This window comes from Antechinus flavipes, chromosome 3, assembly GCF_016432865.1.
Source record: "Antechinus flavipes isolate AdamAnt ecotype Samford, QLD, Australia chromosome 3, AdamAnt_v2, whole genome shotgun sequence".
Lineage (NCBI taxonomy): Eukaryota > Metazoa > Chordata > Mammalia > Dasyuromorphia > Dasyuridae > Antechinus > Antechinus flavipes.
In genome coordinates this window covers 494,467,221-494,489,385 of record NC_067400.1, presented here as the reverse complement: position 1 = coordinate 494,489,385, position 22,165 = coordinate 494,467,221, and the positions used below count along the sequence as shown (strand labels likewise).

Genomic DNA, 22,165 nt, shown 5'->3' with positions numbered 1-22,165 from the left:
AAAATTCCATTTAATATAACTGTAGATAAAATATTTAGATGTCTACCTGCCAAGAGAAACCCAGGAACTATAGGAACACAATTACAAAACACTTTTCACACAAACTCCAATTTAAACAATTGGAAAAATAACAAATGCTCATGGGTTGGCCACGCTAATATAAAAATGAAAATTCTGCCTAAATTGGTTTATTTCTGCAGTGTTATACCAAACTACCAAAAAATTATTTTATAGAATATGAAAAAATAAAATTCATCTGGAAGTGCAAAAGGTCAAGGATGTCAAGAGAATTGATGAAAAAATAAAAAGAATGTTGGCTTGACTATACCAGACCAAAACAAAGCAGGGGTCATCTAAACCATTTGGTACTAAGAAATAAGAGTGGTGGATGAGTGGAATAGATTACATACAACTCAATAATCAAAACATATACTAATCTAGTATTTGATAAACCTCCAAACTTCAGCTTCTGGGATAAGAACTTGGAATCTGACAAAAATTGCTGGAAAACTGAAAAATGTCAGAAATTCGGCATAGATCTATATCTCACATCCCATACCAAAATAAGGTCAAAATGGGTACATGTTTGGGCATAAAGGAGGATACCATAAACAAATGAGAACAAGGGCTACTTTACCTATCAGATCTTTGGAGAAGAGAGGAATTTATGACTCATAGAACCAGAGAACCTTATGCAAAGCAAAATGGACAACTTTGATTACATGAAATCTAAAAATTTTTGCACAAACAAAACCAACAAAAAAAAGATTAAAAATACAAAGCTAGGAAAAATCTTTACAGCCAGTATTTCTCATAAAGATCTCATTTCTAAAATACATAAACAGTGCCAATTTACAAGAATACAAGTTGTTACCCAATTGAAAAAGGGTCAAAGGATATTAATTTTCAGATGATGAAATTAAAGTTATCTGTAGTTATATGAAAAAATGCTCTAAATCACCATTGATTAGAGAAATGCAAATTAAAACAACTCTGAGGTACCACCTCACACCCTCTAATTGGCTAAGATGACAGAAAAAGATAGAGGGGATGTGGAAAAACAGACACTAATGCCTTGTTGGTAGAGTTATGAGATGATATAACCATTCTGAAGAACAATTTGGAACTATGCCCAAAGGGCTATAAAACTGCTTACCTTTTGACCAAGCCCTGCCTCTACTGGGACTGTATTCCAAGGAAATGAGCTAAAAAGACTCACATGTGCAAAAATATTTGTAGCAGCTCTTTTTGTAGTAGCAAAGCATTGGAAAATGAATAGATTCCCATTAATTGGGGAATGGCTGAACAAATAGTGGTATATGAAGGGAACGGAATATTATTTTTTATAAAAAATGAACAAGCTTTTTATAGAAAGGCCAGGAAAGATTTTCATGAACTGATGCTGAGTGAAACAAACCAAAACAGGAATATATTGTACTCCAAAATGGCAAGAATGTACAATGATCAGCAATGAAAAGACTTGATCCTCATAATTCAGTGATCCAAGGCAATCCCTATAGACTTGGGATAGAACATGTCATCTACATCCAGAAAAAGAAATATAGAATTTGAAAATACAGGCCATATTTACTTTTTCCTGCTGTTTTTTCCTGCTGTTCTGATTTTTCTCTTAACATGATTCATAAAGCAATGTATTTTAATTTTTTTTACATATAAAAACTTATTCAATCAACTCAACATTTTTAAAAGCATTTTCATTTTTCTCCCTTTCCCTCCCTCCCATGTGTGTGTTGAAAGTGGGAAGGAAAATTGTTGGTTTCTTATATTCACCTTTATGTTTCTCTTGATCCCCCAGAATAACATTTCAGATTTTCTACTCAGCTCTGGCTTTGCTATGTAGAATTCTTGAAATTTTCCATTTTATTAAAAGTTCATATTTTTTCCTGAAGTATTTACTTAGATTTGCTGATTAAGCTATACGAGGTTGTAAGCTGTATTATTTGTTTTCTACAATATTGTAATACATGTCTTTTCTTAAAAGTAGGTAAATTTTGTGTTATCCTGACTGGTTCATTTCTAGAATTTTTAATTTATACTAGCTTTAGATTTCAATTATGCTACTTGAATTTTCATTTGGGGTTTTCTTTATGGTGGTTATTGGCGAATTCTAGTTTTTGTCTTATGCTATGATTCTAATGGTCAAGAAAATTTTGATTTCTTAAAATATATGTGGGTGATATGTGGGTGGATGATTTTTTTTGCTGAGGCAATTGGGGTTAAGTGACTTGCCCAGAGTTACTTACACAGCTTGGGTACCAGGCAAGGAGACAGAATGTGAAGGAATTTGGACTTTATCCCTGACTATTCTCATGATTACTTTGCTGAAATGAAGGCTGGTCCAGACTTTCAGAAAGCTAAACCAGAACACTACAGGAAATAAGACTGAAAGAATGAATTTAAAGGCACATGTTCATAATAAAGCTATTATAACAGGGATACCCAAGACATATACCTAGAAGAGGAAAATAGCTGCAAAATATCTATAGATAAAACCTAAATAGTGTCTATAAAATCAGAATTGCTAGAAATGAAACATTTTTTTCAAAAAAGAAATGACGGCTTTGGAGAAGACTTAGAATTATGAGCTTTATTCAAGAAATATCTAACAGTATTTCCTGTAGTGTTCTTTCATCAGGAAATATGTAGTCTGCCCTAATGCATCTAGTCTTATTGCCTTCCTGTACTCTTTAACACATTACCTCATTTTTTCATAGCAAATTTTAGTACATTGTTTTATGAATCATGTTGTGAGAGAAAAAAATCCATTGTAAAAGAGAAAAACCATGGAAGATATACAACAGAAAAAAGTGAACATAGCATTATTTACATCTAGTCTCCTTTTTCTTGATGCACATGGCATTTTCTATTCAGAGTTGATTGAAATTGCCTTGGATCACTCAACTACTGAATAGAACCAAGCCTTTCATAGTTGATCATCACATATTCTTGCTGTTGTGTATAATGTAGTCCTGATTCTGCTTATTTCCCTCAGCATCAGTTCATGTAAATTCTTTCTGTAGGCCTTTCTATAATCAGCTTATTCATTTTGTTCAGCCATTCCTTAACTGATGGGCATCATGTTGTGAAAGAAAAATCTGTTCAGATTTCTGTTCAGAAGGAAAAAACCCATGGAAAAGAAAAAGTGAATATGACATGTGTTGACTTCAAATTCTGTAGTTTTCTAGATGTAGATGACATTTTCAATCCCAAATCTATTGGGATTACCTTGGATCACTGAACCATGAGAAGAACCAAGTTTTTTCATAGTTGATTATTGCACATTCTTGCTGTTATTGTGTACAATGTATTCCTGTTTTGTTTTGTTTAGCTCAGCATCAGTTCATGCAAATCTTTCCAGGCCTTTCTATAATCAGCTTCATTTTTTATAAAAATATTCCATTCCCTTCATATATTACAACTTATTTAGCCATTCCCCAATTGATGGGAATCTATTCATTTTCCAATGCTTTGCTACCACAAAAAAAGCTTCAAATATTTTTGCACATGTGGGTCTTTTTACCTCATTTCCTTGGAATACAGATCTAATAGAGGCAGGGCTGGTTAAAAGGTATGCAGTTTTATAGTCCTTTGGGTATAGTTCTAAATTGCTCTCCAGAATGGTTATATCATTTCACAACTGTACCAAAAATGCATTAGTGTCTCAGTTGTTCCACATTTTAACTTTTTTTCCTGTCATATTAGCCAATCTGAAAAGTGTGAGGTGGTACCTCAGAGTTGTTTTAATTTGAATTTCTCTAATCAATGGTGATATAGAGCATTTTTTCATATAACATTTTATATAACTATATAACTATAAACAATTTTTCATAGATTTAATTTCATCTGAAAATTTTTTATATCCTTTGACCATTTATTAATTGGGGAACAACTTGTATTCTTATAAATTTGACAGTTTTTTTATGTATTTTACAAACGAGACTTATCAGATTTTTCCCCAGCTTTGTACCTCCCTTTTTATGTTATGTTAGTTTTGTTTATGCAAAAACTTAATGTAATCAAAAGTTGTCTATTTTGCTTTTCATAATGTTCTTTCGAGTCATAAATTCCTCCCTTCTCCAAAGATCTGATAGGGAAACTATCCCTTGTTCTCTTAATTTGTGTTATCCTTTCTACCCATATCATGTATCCATTTTGACCTTACTTTGGTATGGGGTGTGAAATGTAGGCCTATGCTGAGTTCTTGACATACTTTGCAATTTTCCCAGCAATTTTTGTCAAGTAATGTATTCTTATTCCAGAAGCTGCAGTTTGAGGGGTTATCAAATATGAGATTGCTATAGACCTTGATTATTGTATCATGTATATCTATAATCTATTCCATTTATCCACCACTCTATTTTGTAACTAGTGCCAAATGATTTTGATGGTTGCTGCTTTACAATATAGTTTTAGGTTTGGTACTGCTAAGCCACCATCCTTTGTATTTTTTCATAATTTTCTTGATATTCTTGACCTTTTGTTCTACCAGATGAATTCCTTTTCTAGTTCCACAAAATGTTTTGGCAGTTTGATTGGTATGGCACTGAATAAGTATACTAATTTAGGCAGAATTGTCTTTTGTTAGGTTGCCTAGTCATGAACAATTTTTCTAATTGTTAAGATCTTATTTTGTGTGAAAAGTTTTTTGTATTTTTGTTCATATAGTTTCTGGTTGTGTCTTGGGAGGTACACCCAAGTTTTTGTCTACAGCAATTTTAAATGGAATTTATCTCTTGCCGATGGGCTTTGTCAGCAATATACAGAAATGCCAGTGATTTGTGTGGGTTTATTTTATATCCTGAAACTTGCTAAAAACTGTGAATTGTTTTCAAAGGTTTTGGGAGGATGATTAGGATTCTCTATATTATATCTGCTAAGAGTATTAATTTAATTTCCTCATTGCCTATTCTAATTCCTTTAATTTTCTTATTGCTAAAGCCAACATTTCTAGTTCAGTGTTAATGGTGATAATGGGCATCTTTGTTTCACTTCTGATCTTATTAAATAATGGTGATAATGGGCATCTTTGTTTCACCTCTGATCTTATTGGGAATGTATAAAGCTTCTTTCCATTACAAATAATGCTTGATGTGTATTTTACTTATTTTAAGGAAAGCTCCCTTTATCCCTATGCTCTTTAGCAGTTTTATTAGAAATGGGTTCTGCATTTTGTCAAAAGATTTTTCTGCACCTATTGAGCTTATATGATTTGTTAGTTTTATTACTGACATGGTAGATTATGGTAATGGTTTTCTTGATATTGAATCAGTCCTGCATTCTTGGTATAAATCTTACTTGGTCATACTGTATTACCCTGATAAATTGCTGTGATCTCTGCTAATATTTAAAATTTTTGCATTAGTCTTCCTGTACTTTCAAAGTTCCAGACAAGAGTTTGGGACCAGGCAGTATCACAGCAGATTTATTCCTGAATGGCACTTCAGTAGATGATTGCTGTTTCCAGATAATGATTAACTAGAAAGTTCTGCATATTCTTGACTGAGTTGCTGGTTTATCTTTGCTCAGAGCCTGAACGTTGAATATAAGATCCTATATATCCTATCAATTTTGCTTTTCCGTCTATTTCACAATTCCTCTCATAGTCTTTCCATGAGAGGTCTTTTTTCCATGGATTAGAAAAAATATTTTTAGATTTCTCATTATTTTGTCTATATTCTACTCAAGTTTGACTTGAAAATATGTTGAAAGCAGTTGTGAAAAGGCCTATTTTGCTTCTTTCCACTCCATCTTGCTTACCTGGTTTCCCATGGTACTAATGTGTAATGTCCTTTTCCTTCCATCATTTTTCTTATGTCTTATATCTTATAGGATTCTCAGGAATCTAGTCTGAAAAGTACTATTTATGCAGTTCTAATTGCACAATGCAGTGAAAAGTGAATATAACCCCACTGGGGAGAGAAAACAGATTTTGTCACTTCCTTTTGATGTTATGCAGTTATCCCTTTCAATCTATGAGTATCTGATTTAACTCCCTTTATACTTTCCCAGATTCGTCATCTTTTAGAATTGAGATAGATAACACTGACTTCCTAAGGTATCCAAATCTGCCCTTATTCCCAGGGCACAATTCAATTTTTTCATGATGGTTAGCACAGAATGAAAAACTTGAGAATTATGTAGACTCATGCTCAAATTTTTAGATACTTAGTTTTTGTCAAGTCATTTGACCTCAGGTCCTCATCTTTGAAGTTAACTACATAGCTTTGGCTTCTAAGGAATATTTTCACTCAACATTTATGAACATGATTCTTTTATATCTCTACTCATGTTTGACTGTTACCTGATCTCTCTTAAGTTCAGTATATCTGTTTTATACTCTTCTCCTCGGGCAGTACCCCTCTACTTCAGTCCTTACATTCCTACCATAGAAAAGAAATGTTAATCCTCTCATTCTTTTTGAATTCTCAGAAATCATTACCTGTGACTGATACTGTCTCCTTCCCAATGAAAAGGCATTCCTTTGAATTATATTACTTGTGATATTCATGAAATATTTTTCTTTGAAATAGTTACTTCCTACATATTTTCTATATATTTTACTCCTAAGGTTTTTAAATTGATGCAGTTTTTGCCTATCCAAAGTTACTCAATATTGTTTTTAACTTTATTAATGAAAAACAATCAAAAATCCGTGTCCCACCTATATTCATATTCTCCTCTAGCTCCATACACATGAAAATAAGCATTTGATTCCTATAATCTTTATTGCTATGCCACAGAATTTATCTTCCAGCTCTTTTGTCCATTGCATATTCAGTCCCTTACTCCCTGAGATAGATTGAAAGAACAACTTGGTTTCGTTTAACATCTAGTTATTTACTTTGATGTTTGGCCTTAGCTTTTTATTTAAAATTAAACATAAAAAATAAAGGAAATTTTACAAAAAAAATTATGTATCTCACAGAATCATCAGGGAGAATTCAAATATGTAATGAATTGTCATTTCAGTCACGTATATAAGAGATTATATTCATGATTCTCCAATTTTTGCTTCCTTTTGTTATCTTGGTTCTCTGTTGTATACTTTTTACTTTAAGCTTTTCCCCCCTTTCATCTCCCCCACCTCCCTCAAGCAAGTTGTGTGTGCGTGCACATGCATGTATGCACACCAGCACCTATACTTTATCTGTGTACATAAATACACACACCTACATGCATAATACATACATATGCAATAAATGTATAATTACATATGTAAAATGCACCTAAACCATATATGGTTGACATAGAATATAGATTTCTCTCGATTGAATCTTTATATTTTGATTTTGTCAAAAAAAACCAAACCTACTTTTTAAAAATTCTACTCCCTGATCCTTATTTTTGCATTTGTCTATTCCTGTCCTTTTTAATTCTACTTTAATTCTGTTCCTTAACTTGCCTTGCTTAAACTTAAACTCCCCATGTATCTCTCCTTTTATCTTTTACCTTCACCCTTTCCTCTTTAACCCAATCCTCATTAATCTACACTTCATATCCCACTGTTAGTTTTAGCTTTCTAACAATATAAGTTCCACGTGGATACAAGATCTAGATATACAAGGCCACATTATAAAATGGGCTGCTATGTATTAGAGTGGATGAACTGCCAGTCCTGGGATTCAGGAAGACTCATCTTGCTGTTTACCTTAGTTTCCTCATCTGTAAGCTGGGCTGGAGAAGGAAATTGCAAACCACTCCAGTATGCCAAGAAACCGCCAGTGGGATCAAGAAAAGTCAGACACAACTTAATATTATTTAAGAAATTAAAGAGAAGAAAGGAACATGGTATCTTTTCTATCTATAGAGAAGTGATAAAGATGATATAAAGTGGAAAGTTTTGATATAAAATTAGAAAAGTTTTGCACTAACAAATCTAATTAGTGTCAATTGAGTGGCATAGTAGATAAAGAGTGCTGGCTGTGAAATCATGATCTGAGTTTAAATTCTACTTCAGACACCTACTAGCTGTATAATCTGGTTGATCTTGGTTTCCTCAGCTGAAAAAATGGGGTTAATAATAGCACCTCTCTTCTAGGTGGCTCAAGCATCTGTCTCCTAAAGTTATTGTGAAGATCAAATGAGATATTTTTAAAATACTTAGCACAGTGCCTAGTATGACATTTTAGCTATTATGATTAGCATATAATTAGCAAAAATCAGAATTGGTAAGGTGGGGGGGAAATCTTAGCAGCAAGTTTTCTCTGTTTCAGTTCTCTTATCCGAAATATATGAAAGTGATTCAAATTTAGAAAACTAAATAAAATCTATTATTCAGTTGGCAAATGATCAGTAGATATGAACAGGAAGTTTTCAAAGAAAGAAATGAAACAAGAATAAAACACCAAAAAAAAAAAATACTCTAACTCTATCAGTAATTAGAGAAATGCAAATCAAAAAAAAACTTTGAGATTTTACTTAGGAACACTTATCAGTTCCTAAAAGATGACAAAAGAGGAAAATGATTTATAAAGAAAAGAGTGGCTGTGAGAAAACAGGATATTAGTGCACTGTTGTTATTGATATTAATGGGATCAATCATTATGGAAGCAATTTGGAAGTTTGGCCCCAAATTTCCTAAGTGTATAAAAGCTTTGACTTTCCAACTACTATGTCTATATTCTCAAAGAAATCAAGGAATGGGGAAAATGTATTTATAACAACTTTTTGTGGTAGCCATAAATTAAACATAAAGGAGAATCCTGTTGTAATTAGATTATGGTATATGAATGTAATAGATTATTATTATACTATTAAAAAAAACAAAATGGACAGCTAAAAAAAGAAAAACTGGCAAGACTTCCATGAAGTCAAGCAACTATATTTTATATTTAAAGTAGGCACAAAATATCTTTTCATTTAGTTTTATTTCATCATTATTTTAGAAAAAATAATTAAATGAGTCCTAGAACAACTACTTACACAAACCCTGTGCCCTAGAGTATATGTCAGGGCATATACACCAATGTGTAATCTAGCAGCTATTTATGTTAGTATTAGAGATTAATTTATCTTTGGGGCTGTCACAATATTTTTGAGCAATTTTCATCTTTCAGGAGTACCATAGCTAATCATTTTATTTATCCTGACATATTATAGCAAGTATTTGTGTATTATCATTAATGAATGTGGAATCAGAATATGATGTGCTTTTACAAATTAAAGATCCTTTAAAATACAGGTATTAAAAATGGCAAAATAGATTAGACATTTCATTGACCTCAAAATTGTCCATGTTTTCTTCTTACACTTTGAAAAGTTAAATGTTACATATCATATATTAATATCCCTTGATCTTTACTATACTGGATGACTTTTGTTTTCAGACTCAAATAGTACATAGTTATATGGAATTGGATCTGAAGTCAAAAGACCAAAATTTAAATTACAGCTTTACTAATACTTATTACCTGTGTCATCTGAAGGAAGTCACTTAAAAGTTGATGCTTTTATTTCTTCATCTTCAAAATTAAAAATTTGGACTAAATGATGTCTAAACATTCTAATTTTAAATTGGTTTTCTATGTTTTATATGAATAGTTTTCAAACACAAAAAGAAACCAGATTCCTGCTGTTCACAAAATAACTTAGAAAATCCCAACATTAATGAACATTATATTGTATTTTTATTTTTGTTAAATATTTTCCAATTACATTTTAATATGGTTTTGGCCTGCAGGGGAGTTCAACAACTCTGTTTTACATCATTATCAACATGTAGTCCAAAAGCTAAGATTGTGATTGACTTAAGTGATTATACTATAAGTTAATGATATTACAAATCTTTCATAATTTCTTTTATATTAGGATTTTGCAAATGTTTGCTAATGCACTGATTATAGTTACCAACCACTTTTACTTGCCTTTAACTCAATTTTCTGACAGCTGATTTTTTTCTTTTTTTGCTAGCAACACTGTGTGTGTTGTGCTTCAGGTGGCCCTTTGCATCTGAGCAGAACTCCTGCCATACTTAACTTTCCTCCAGACTATCTAGAACTCCATCCCTGCCACAATTTCCAGTTCTGGAACCATGAACAAATTAATTCTGCCAATGTGAGATGTGCCAAACCAAACTTTTATCTTTCAGTTCACTATTCCCCTCTGTATTGTCTTCCCCATTAGATTGTGGGTTCCTTGAAAGAAGAGAATTCTTGTATTTGTATACCAAGTACTGGTTACAGTGTTTGTACATGTTTACATAACATAGAAAAGTGCTTAATACTTTTCTCATTCATTCATAGTAATGACAATATCATCAATGTTCATTTATGTTTTCAATTACATTGAAAAGATCTGGTATGATTCTTTGATTAGAATGCATGTCAAGCTTCACAGATATGTATGTGTGCATGTGTAATATACATACATACATATATATATATATATGTATGTATGCATATTAGTACAGGCTTCTTCCAAATGCATGAATGAATACAGTAATTTTTTCTTTAGTATCTTTTTGTTCTATTTCTTGAAGGATTCTAACAAGGAGATTGTCATCTTAACATGCAGAGCCTTACACAAATTGTCATCTCCAGTTGTTACAAAGTATCATTACAGTGAGCCAAAATCTTCTTTGCAGCTACCCATTGATCCTAGTTTTAGGCAACAGAGCAAGACTATTCCTCCAAAATTATTCATCTATTTGAAGACAATTATATCTCCCTTCATATTCACAAAATACCTTCATAAACAGAAAGACATTAATAATGACTTTTAAATTTTTGGCTCTTAGGCTTTTAAACAAGCATGATTTCTTTAACCTTTTTTCACGGGGACTATTTTTCAACCTTGTTGATTTCTTTAGTCTTGCCTTGATGAGATCCAAATGCTAAAAAAGGTGGTGTGGTATGGTAGAAAGAAGAATGACCTGGGAGCTAGGATCTTGACTTCCAGTCCTAGCTGCTGACTTGCTTATGACTTCTTATGGCATTTACATCTCATTCTACACTTCATTCTGTCTTGTGTTATTATTTGTGTGTATATCTTACTTCCCCTACCACAGTTAGCCTTACTAAACTGTAGACATTAGTAAACTGTAAGGAACTAGGCATCACAGAAAATAGCCCTCGAATCAAGAACAGCTTAGTACAAACCAGAATTATGACCTTGCTTAACTTCTGTTTGAATCATTTTCTTCATCTATAAAATGGAGTATCTATCTACCTTTCAGGATTGTGGTGAGGATCTAATGAGATATTGTAAAACTCTTAGCAGAGTGCCTAGAACATAGTATTTAATAAAAGCTTGTTTCCTTCCTTAAATTCTTCAAAGCCCCTTCATATTCTCTAAGCATATGAGAATACAGTAAAAAGTGCTCAAGACTGATAGGTAAATTAAGAAAGGGCTTTTAAGCTTATTTGAAATCATGGGTGAAAAGAAATTATCTCTAATTATATCTAGGTTAGAGAAAATTCACGTGTACATGAGCCACAGTAGTATGAATTTTTAAAACATTAAGAATATCAATACACACAACTGAAAATAAAAATGCAGCCACAATACCAAGTATTCCTTGGACAAAAGATCTGTCTCATGTTTTAGATTGAGAGAGGATCTCCAAGCTAGTTAGTACCTGTTTTGCTATTAACTTGTTAAAATGTCCTTTTGAAATTCACTCTGGGAGTTGCTTTATCTTTCTGGACCTTCCTATTCATCTATCTATATAAAAAAGGAGAAGGTTGAATTGCCTGATCACTAAAAAGTTTTTCAAGTTACAAAATGACATGAACTTAAGAAACTGTTTGGTGTAGCGCTTCAGTCCCTGGGGCCCAGTAAAGATTCTAAATGTTAGCCAGATATAGATGAAAGTCTACACAAAGAATTAGGATCAAGAATTAGAAAGTTATTTGTAAGAAGGCCAGTTTGGTTGTCAAGTTGAGTGAATGAAGGAAATTTACCTGAAAAGAAAAGAAAGCTATATTCAGATTACCAAGGGCTTTAAAAACCAAAGGAGTTTATATTTTATCCTAGAAAGGAGAGGCAATAATTGAAGAGTGTGATCTGTACTGAGATCAACTGAGCTGCTGTGGGGAAAAAGGTTGAAAAAGAAGACGTTCAGAGTCCAATTAAGAATATAATCCAATCATTAGTAATATAGTTCAGTCAAAACATGCTTAGGGTTGTTCAAACTTAATTGTTCAAATTAAGATATATGAGTGGAACAAGAGGGGGAGATGAAAAATAGATTGTAGAGGTATATGGAATATAACAAGAAGTGAGTGGATTTGTGGGGCAAAAAAAGCAAAAGCCCAGGATGACTAGCATGGTAGAGCAAAAATTGGACATAAAGACAAAATTTCCTGAAAGTACAGAGTCAAATTTTGCATTAATTCGGGACAGAAACCATTACAATTAATTGAACTTCTTGTGTAAAATTCGAATGACATTAGCAACTTCTTACATACACGTTGTTTTACAATTAACAATTTCTCCACAATTCCCCTTTGAGAACAATTATTTGTGTAATAACCTCAATGGTAAAAATGGGGAAACGGCTGAGAGTGAAAACCATTATTGGGCTTCCACTTCCAAATTCCACAGTCACTTCCTTTTCTCTTCGATTGCAATGAGAATGAACATTAATAGGAGGATACCACTCTCCTCCAGATAAAAGTTATCTGGTAATGAATGGTCAAGTTTTATAGAAACTTTGATGTGGGTGGGGGGGAGTCAATTATTTTTAGATTTTAAGACAATGTGCCCTTGAGAATACTAAATAAGAGTCTTCTGTCCACTTCTCTATAAATTTTAACTGTTTGTGTCTATGTCGTAGTTGAATAATTTCTGAGACTCGAAATTGTTGCATCTCACAGTGTTTTTTTCTGATTTATATGGAAAGGGGAAATTATTTGTCAGCATATCCGACCAGATAACGTCGTAATTTGTCCATCTGACTTCTGTGAAGTGAAGATAATACCTCTAGTTTCTTAGGCTGTGGGAGACGTCTGGATACGAACCGAGAGACAGTGAGCTCTCCCATAATTGGCTGGAGGAAGGGCCTTAGGCGGGGCTACACAGGAGGAGATCGGTGGTTGCAACCGATCAGAAAACTGGAGCTACTCCAGGTGGATAATCTTCCAGCCTTTTTCTACCCAATCTGAGAGTACTCCAGTGAGGGACAGCACACACTCCCTGAGGCACTGTGCCGTAGAGAAGGATATAAACTGAGGAGCGAAGAACGCATTTCACTGAAGCGACTACTACCTTTCACCCTAAGTTGTTGGACTCTATGCAGAAGCAGCAAAGACTGCGGCTTCCCCGAATTTAGAGCTGGGAGGTCTCTCCTGCTCTTAATTCAGTGGGGGCCGGAAAAAGGAACACCTAGCCGACCTTAAAAGGGCAGAGGCGTTTATTTTCTTTTAGTCCTCGGGGCTATCCTGCTGCAGCCAGATTTGACTCGCATCAGGACTTCATATACAAAACGAAGCTGGTCTCGAGAAAGGGACCGAGCCCTAGTTTAGGTTCAGTGGCTTGGATTCCGATGGGTTTAGCAGCCGAGGAAGGGAGACTTCCTCAGGGAAATCTAGAGATTTGTCCAGTCTTAATACTACGGTGGTGAATCAACCAATCGTGCCAGAACTATTGGCAAAAAGAGGAGCCGTCTGAGTTCTCTCCGCTGGAATCACATTAACAAAAAGATACCCCCATAACTACTTTCTCGTCCATCTCTTTCCCCCCACCCCCCATCTACAAATCTGGGAAAAACCTCCAGCCTCCTCCCCTTCCCAGAGGATGGAGGATCAGTGTAAAGAGTGACCAGCTTCCGCCCTTTTTAAGCCTAGAAGATTGACCATCCCCTCGACTTGGCCAAAGTGAGCTTTTTCCCCCTCCCCTTCCTCTCGGACATCTCCACCCCTCACCCCCCTTCTCAATTCCCTCCCTCTGGACGAGGGCGGAGGAGAGGAGGGGGTGTCCTGGTCGTCATGACAGAGCTGAAGGCAAAGGATCCACGGACTCCCCACGTGTCGGATGGTGCACCTTCCCCCTCCCAGGTTGAATCGCCCCTTTTGGGTCACCCAGACCCTGACCCTTTCCAATCCATCCAAAACTCGGAAACCCCTCCGGTGGTTACGGCGCTCCCCATATCCTTGGACGGATTGCTCTTCACCAGAAGCAGCGACGAAGAGGAGCCACCGGACAGGAAGGAGGAAGGAGAACGGGTGCTGCCCGAGGTGGACTGCGTGTATCCCGTTTCAGCAGGATCAGACGGGGGAGGTGGAGGAGGAAGAAGTAGCAGCGTCCGAGCTCCAGGTAAGGACAGCGGGCTGCTGGACAGTGTCCTGGACACGCTGCTGGCGTCCCCGGGGCCAGGACACGGTCACGCCAGCCCCCCCGCCTGCGTCGCCACCCCCTGGTGCCTCTTTGGAACCGAGCTCCCTGAAGACCCTGGGGCCGCCCCCTCATCCCAGGGGGCGCTGCCGCCGCTCATGAACCGGCTGCCGGGCAAGGAAGAAGTCTCAGGTGCTGGAGCCTCGCAGAAAGTCCCGCTGGGAGGGCCGCCCTCATCACGGCCGCCGCTGGCGGCCAGCCCCCAGTGGCCCGAGGCAGCCGCTAAGCCGCCGCCACCGTCACGGGACGAGGATGGGCCCGAGAGTTCGGCGGGACACCTCCCCAAGGGCAGGTCCAGGGCCTTAGCCGCCGCCGGCGGCGGCGGCGGCGTGGCGGCAGCGGCGGTGGCCACAACCCCGACCCTTCAGCCAACGGGAGACGTGTCTCAGGCGCCCAGGGACGAACTCCGCTTCTCCGCTCCCAGAGCCGGCCCGGCTGCCGAGCTGGAGCCTTCGACGGCCCCGGGGCGCTCCTCATTGGCCGCCTCGCTGATGGACTTCATCCACCTGCCCATCCTGCCGATCAACCCAGCCTTCTTGGCGGCCCGCACCCGGCACCTGCTGGAGGTGGAGGGCTTCGAGGGCGGCGCCGGAGCTTTCGCGCAACCTCGGGACTCGCCTGCCTCCTCGTCCACCCCGGGAGCCGGGGGCGACTTTCCCGACTGCGCCTTCCAGCCGGACTCCGAGCCCAAGGAAGACTCATACCCGTTGTACGGAGACTTCCAGGCCCCGGCGCTGAAGATTAAGGAGGAGGAGGAAGGGGAGACCCGCTCGCCGCGCTCTTACCTGTTGCCCGGCCCCACCCCGGCCGCCGGCCCAGACTACGCGCTGGGACCCCAGCTGCCCCAACCCCAGCCGCCGCCGCCGCCACCGCCCCAGCAGCGGGCACCCTCTTCTAGACCGGGGGACTTGTTGGTAGTCCCTGCCAGTGCCTCCGCCAGCGTTTCCTCCTCATCCGCGTCCTCATTGTCCTCATCCTCCTCATTGTCGTCGTCTTCGTCGTCTTCGTCCGCCTCATCGGCCGCCGCCACCTCGCACTCTACCCTCGAGTGCATCCTTTACAAAGCGGAGTCGGCTCAGCCCCAGCCCGGTCCTTTCGGCTCCCTTCACTGCAAAGGGCCAAGCGGAGCCGGCTGCCTTCTGCCACGGGACAGTCTGCCCTCCACCTCGACCTCGGCTGCCGCTGGCCCCGCCTCAGCCCTCTACCAGCCGCTCGGGCTGAACGGGCTCCCGCAGCTGGGCTACCAGGCAGCCGTTCTGAAGGAGGGCTTACCTCAGGTCTATCCCCCCTATCTGAACTATCTGAGGTGAGTGGGGCAGAGGAGAAGCGGACTAGGGGCAGCGGGTCTGCCTGCGGTAACGTTCTGGAATTCGGGTGGGGGAGGAGGGAAGCAAAAGTGCTGAGGTGGGGGAGGTCGGGGTGGTCGGGGAAGGGAGGTGGAGGAGGAGGAGAACTGGTATGGAATCCAGCGGTGCCACTTAGAACATTGTGAGAAAATAACGGTCGCAACCTCGCGTCTCCTTCTTGACCCTATTACCAGGGAGGGTGTAGGAGCTGTCCTGGAGGTTGGGCTTGGAGAAGGGAGGAAATAATAGATTGCTTTCTCACCCCCCCCCCCCTTCCCCTTCCTATGCTCCCCACCTGGCGTTTAGAAGTTAGCGTCCGGGAAAGGGGCTCGAGGGTACCTGGGGACCCGAAAGGCCGTGGTAAAACTTTGGAGCTCAGCTAGAACCTGCCAGCACCACGTCACTCTCGTTGGGTCAAATCTAGGTGGCAGGGTGCAGAAGCGGCCGCAGGGATTTGGGAGGAAGGAGCGAATTTTCGAGGACTGTGGTGGGGTTTTTTTTGTTTGTTTTAAACTTGGGGCTTTTCAGTTTCCTATTAGAGTTGAGTTAATGTGAAGAGCGGCACACCAGAAACGAAAGCAGAAAAATATTATGCTAAAGAAGCATTTAGTTTTCCAGCTGATCCTAAAAAATAAAATCACCCTTCTGAAGTTAAAACTTTGCATCAGGCATATGTGTGTCAGTTAACGCCCTGCTGGACCATTAGTTTATTTAAACTTGTCAAACAAAACTACAAAAATTCCCAGTTACATGAGCCTGAAAGCACTTATAAAAGTGATAGTTTTATGTACTTTATATCAGTTGGTTATGTATCAGTTGGTTAGATAGGTGCTATTGTGTAAATACTAAAGTCTATTCGGCTTTTCCTTTGTGTCCTACAAGTAAGTATCAAGTCTCAGGGGTAAAGGAAAGAGCACATTTCAAAGAACTCTTTGGAGTTTTATAAACCTTTTATCCGTATTAAAAAAGAAAAAAAAAAGCAGATTAGGATTTCAGCTGACAGCTCTGATTTAAAAGTTTATTAGTAAAGAATTCATTTTTGCTATGGATATTGCCTTTCCCAGGCATCATGTCGTCTTCACTCATCTGTTGGCCTGCAGAGTGCTACTGATTGACTAAAAAGTTTGTCTGTGAAGAATGTTAGAAATGAATAGTCTATTTATAAAGTTTATAAAGACAAGGGAGTTTGAAACTTTATCAGTACATTTTAAATTAATTACATTTTCTTTGGAATCATTTGGACTTTTGTTCTATGTTTAAAAATTAACACTGAACTCAAAAGTTTAAAAAAGTTCACTGTTGAATATTGATAATGTCATCATGCTTTTTATTTAATTCAAAGGCCAGATACAGAAGCCAGCCAGAGTCCTCAATATGGTTTTGAATCATTACCTCAGAAGATTTGTTTAATCTGTGGTGATGAAGCTTCCGGTTGTCACTATGGAGTCCTCACCTGTGGAAGCTGTAAGGTCTTCTTTAAAAGGGCAATGGAAGGTAAGATTGTTTAAATTTTGTTGTTAGACTAATGGAAATGGAAACAATCTTCATTTCAGAATTCTAAATATACTTGTCTTTAAGAAGATAAAATCTAGTTTAAAATATTTTGGGTATTTATTTTAGAAATTTGGTCTTTACCATTAAAAAAAAAGAACCTAGTATAAGTTTTATACCACTTGATACTTTAAATATTGAATATGAAGCATTATTATGCTGGTAGAATTATTCCTAATTAAAATTTGATTTTAGCAATCCAAAGAAAACATTTTTATTTAATCCATATTTTTCCTCTTAACACTTACATTAAATTTCTCATGAATAAAAGTTTTTAATGGCTGATGGGATCCTATGGCATGTAATATTTTAAAATAAGTTAAAATATTAATTGCTAAGGTGGATTTCATCAATTATTTTATGTTTTGCTTTTTCACTGCATTAATGTACTGTCTTTTTGTGTGAAATATGCACAATAAAGTCATTTTTTAACACCTTGAAAATTGTTTCCTTTTTATAGTGCAGATATATAGAATACTTTGTTTTGATATGACTTTACACATATTAACTCGAATTAAGATAAATTTGTTTGCCAAGGGAAGAGATATCATTATAGAGTTGTTTTTACTGTAAATTACATGTGCTATTTATTTTGTAGTGGTGAACTTAAAAAAGAAACAACTTCAAGTTCATTGAACCAGTTATCATTTGGGAATGTATCATAGACTTTTAGAAAAAACATTTTAAGTTTTCTTTGCACTTATACTCTAGACAAACACATTTATATTTAAAACCAAGATATTTTTGCAGCTAACAATATCAACAGCAATAAAACCTTTTTATTTTTAATCTGTTCATATACAAAATTTGGAATCTCCACAAAGAATTGGAATGACTAAGTTATATAGCTCAAGAGAATTATATTTTATCCCTAAGAGTTCTGACCCATTTCTCTCTGATCTCAGCATTCCTTCTTCCCCCCTTTTACTTGAAGGCAGGAATTTCAGGTTTAAGAGACTTCATAAAAAGAAAGGAAGTAAAATATGGTAATTTCTTGATGCTTTCAAATGGGTTTAAAACATTTTATTCACAGAGAGATGTAGTGGCTTTTAAAAATGCATTTAGTCATAAAATAGGCTGTGGGTACCAAAAGAGAATTGAATATTGAAATTGTGAGACGCAAGATATTTATCAATATTCATGTAATATTTATGTATTTTTAAGAAAATGGTTTAATTACATATTTCTAAGCCATGATCTATTTCTGCAATTATAAGGAAGTACAAAGCCCTTCACCTATTATTATATGTTAATAATATTTATCAAAATTTAACAAAAGAAATATTTGTATGAGAATTCATTCACTTATACTAATTTAACATTATTTCCCAACTTTTAAAAATGTATTTATAGGTTAGATTCTCTTGAGGGTTTAACACTATTTTTCTTAACTTTTATGCATAAAACTCTCAAATTCTTAAAGTATCTGGAGGTTTCTCCCTTTATAATATAACCATTAATGAAAAGGATGCTTTTTAAGTGAGAGTATTTCAAAAGTATAAAGTATCATTTTTAATTATCACCTGTATATTTTCATTCATCTTCCCTTTCATTCCTACTTTCCTTGTTTTTCACTTCTTTTTCTCTTATTTTTAACCTTCGTGTTCTATTATTTATACATCAATACTCTTACCTTTGCTCGTTCCTTAGCTGAGTCAGATCAATCACCCAAATGCTAGGTTATATTCCATTTTCTTTCTTCCTATTTTTAGTATCCATATGTTGTTAAAGACAGTCACAAAATTCTCTTGACTAAATCCATAATAAATTCATACTACTAATCCACCTCTGGTCTTTCCACTATAAAACATTTTACATATAATGTCAAGTTAATTTTCCTATTATACAGATTTGGTCAAATGATTCCCCTGTTTGAAAATCTTCAATGGCTGCAATCAGTGCATCTCAAGGTTAGAGATATATGACTGGAAGATCTTAGATCTGTAACAAAAAAATATCTTAGAGATCATCTACAATTCTATGATCCTATGAAAACAACTATATATGAAATACTTAATAATTTTGTAGTACAGAATTTCATTTTTAAAAGAGAAAAATTAGTGTGTTGGAATGGCAGGAAAAAACTTCAAATGGCACTTGCCTTGAGAAATAGAATTTACATAGAAAAAAAATAGTAAAAGATAGCTTTTAAAGTTAGGCATATCATAAGCAAAAGTGATAGACTGGGCCAGATATGTTCAAGGGACTATGAAGAAAGATTGCTCTGGCTCTCTTGTTAGTGATGCATGCATGATAAAGACTAACCCATACTGAGTGACCCTATGCATGCATAAAGAGTACTCGAAGTCAGTATTTAAAAAAAAAAAAAAGGAAAGAAGCAAATCTTCCTAGATAGAAGAGAGGTGGGAAGAGACCAATTAAGAGGCTATTATAGAAGTCCAAGCAAAATGTGCTAAGATCCTAAGATATAGTCAAAGTGATGACATTGGAAGTATAAAGATGATTCTGAAGTATATGAATATGGCCAAGGATATAAGAGATAAAACAAGAGGGAAGTGTCAAGGATAACGGGGTTCAAACTTGGGTGACTTTTCTAGCATGATAGCTTAATGCTCAGAATACTACCTGGCCTATAACAGGTACTTAAAATGCTTGTTGAATGGATATATGCATTAATAAATGAATGGAAATTTGGTGATACCATTAAACAAAGAAGGTAAATTGAGAAAAGAAATAAATTGAGTGAGAGTTGATGAAATACATGTTGAATTTGAGATTCCATTGAGATAGCCAGTTGTAAGCACTGAATAGCAAAACTGGAATTTAAGAGAAAGATAGGTACTGGATATAGAGATTTTGGAGTCATCTGCATGGGAGATGATAATTAAACCACTAGAATCAGTCAGTCCATAAGCATTAAGGTAAAACTATATTCCAGATACTGCCAACCTGGGAATACAAAGCAAAACTCAGTGAATTTATATTCTAATGGATGATACAACTTGTGAAGATGCATATAAATTAGAAAATAAACTTAGAGGAATAAAAGTAATAGCAGATGGAGGGACCCAGAAAATATTTCCTTCAGTTTGTATTTCAGCTGACTCTTGAAGGCAGCCAGGAATAAGAAAAAGCATTGATGAAGTGGGCAGGCATAAAGATCATTACCAAAGCAAAGGCAGTGGAGACCATGAAATGAGTTTCAAAGAAGGAATGAGAGAGCTCAGAGTGGATAATTTCAGTTTTCTCAAGAAGGATGTAAAATCATGATCTGAGAAGAGAGAGATAGTTTGGAGTTAAACTTTGATTCAATTCAACTTAAAATTTATTAAAATTATGTTTTTGTGTAAGGCATTGTGCAAGGTACTGGGGGAATAAATAAAATATCTTTGATATCATCAGCATTTAGAAACAAGTAATATCCCTCACTGAGAGAGATTCAACTAGGCTATGATTTAGTAGAGAATTCCTAGGAAGTTGCACATGAAGTTTAGTGACTTGCCCATTTGACCCTCGGATTTCCTATCTTTAAGTTCATCAATCTATCCTTTTATGCCATAGTATCCTCTGTGAGATACAAAGAAAAGAAAAATTCTGTCTGAGGAGCTTATTTTCTTGGAGTTGTGGATGAGAAAAAATATAAATATGTCAATAAGATAGGGTAATTTGAAGAGGATAAAAGCATTGACTGGAAGTGTTAGGTAAGGCTTAAGGGAAAATACTAGTTGAGCTAGTGACAGGGAATTTTAAAAGTGTAACAGGATTTCAATACAACACAAAAATTTTAGTGGCTTTGGGCCACATGATTTTGTAACTTCAACAATGTTCATTGACTAAGGAATAGGGACAAAAAAAGCTGAATATAAGAGATAGCATACATTGTTGAAGATTGGCAGAGCATAAAAAGGGAAGGACTTAACAAGAGAGAGTTATGAAAGAATGAAATTAAAGATAGATAGAGCAAGAGTTACAAACTAGGAAAACAGTAGAGAACTGATTTCACTTTTAGTGAACACCAAAAAAACATTTAAGTGTATCAGAGAGAGAAAGGTAAGGACGTTCTTTATTATCAGTTTCATGATTCAAGACTGACAAGAGGCAAATGAAGACTTGTAGTAAATAACTTCCATATAATTTTTGTTCAGTCATTTGTACAATCATTTGATTGTTCATTCAATTGAACAAAATTGAATTTGTTCAATAATGATTGAATCATCATGTTCAATCAACATAAAATTGAATTTATGTTCAATCATATCCAACACTACATGACCCCTTTGGGGGATTTTCTTAGTAAAGATACTGGAGTGCTTTCCCATTTTTTTTCTCCAGTTCATTTTATAGATGAGAAACAAAGGCAAACAGAATTAAGTGACTTACTCAGGGTTTGAGTGTCTGAGGCTGGATTTGAAATCATGAAATTGAGTCTTCTAACTAAAGGTCCTAAATACTTGTATACAACTAGAACTGTCTAAAAGTAGAATAAACTTACTTAGAAAATAATGGATTCCCCTTCATTGCATTCAAGTAAAGGTTGGATGATCACTTCTCATTTGTGTTGTTGAAGGAGTTCTTTAAGGGCTTCGATTAAAGTTAAAGGTGAGAATTAAGGTACTAAATAACCAGTGAGGTCACTTCTAATTGAAATTCTGTGATTCTGTGATTGTTCTGGTAGATGGAACAATTTCAGATTATTATAAGGATTAAGATTAAATATACACTTAGGTGGGTGGCTAAGAAAAACAGAAATAGAGCTTATAGGATTTTAGGATGATGAATTTCATATAGTCAACAATGTCAGTCCTCAAGTTGTCATGAATGAAAGCAGAGTTTGGGAGTAGGAAAAAAAAAAGAACTGTGAACCATTTCCTGTGTGGATGATGGGAAAGTGAACTCAAAGTCAGTAGTTGATAACATAAGGATCCAGACAGGATTATATACTCAAATGGAATAAA

The 22,165-nt window shown here is 36.4% G+C and overlaps 1 protein-coding gene across 2 annotated transcripts in view; it reads left to right on the top strand.

The window, feature by feature from the left end:
• The first annotated feature begins 10,406 nt into the window (after positions 1-10,406).
• The window catches only part of PGR (progesterone receptor), an 88,194-nt gene continuing 76,435 nt past the window's right edge, over positions 10,407-22,165 (top strand). Inside the window, exons 1-2 of one of the 2 annotated variants that reach the window (XM_051986851.1) lie at positions 10,407-15,658; positions 17,041-17,192. In XM_051986851.1, the coding sequence (XP_051842811.1) occupies positions 13,947-15,658; positions 17,041-17,192 (1,864 nt within the window). In that variant the 5' untranslated portion in view covers positions 10,407-13,946. The remainder of the gene's footprint in view (positions 15,659-17,040; positions 17,193-22,165) is intronic. The other variant, XM_051986850.1, reaches the window with a different exon arrangement.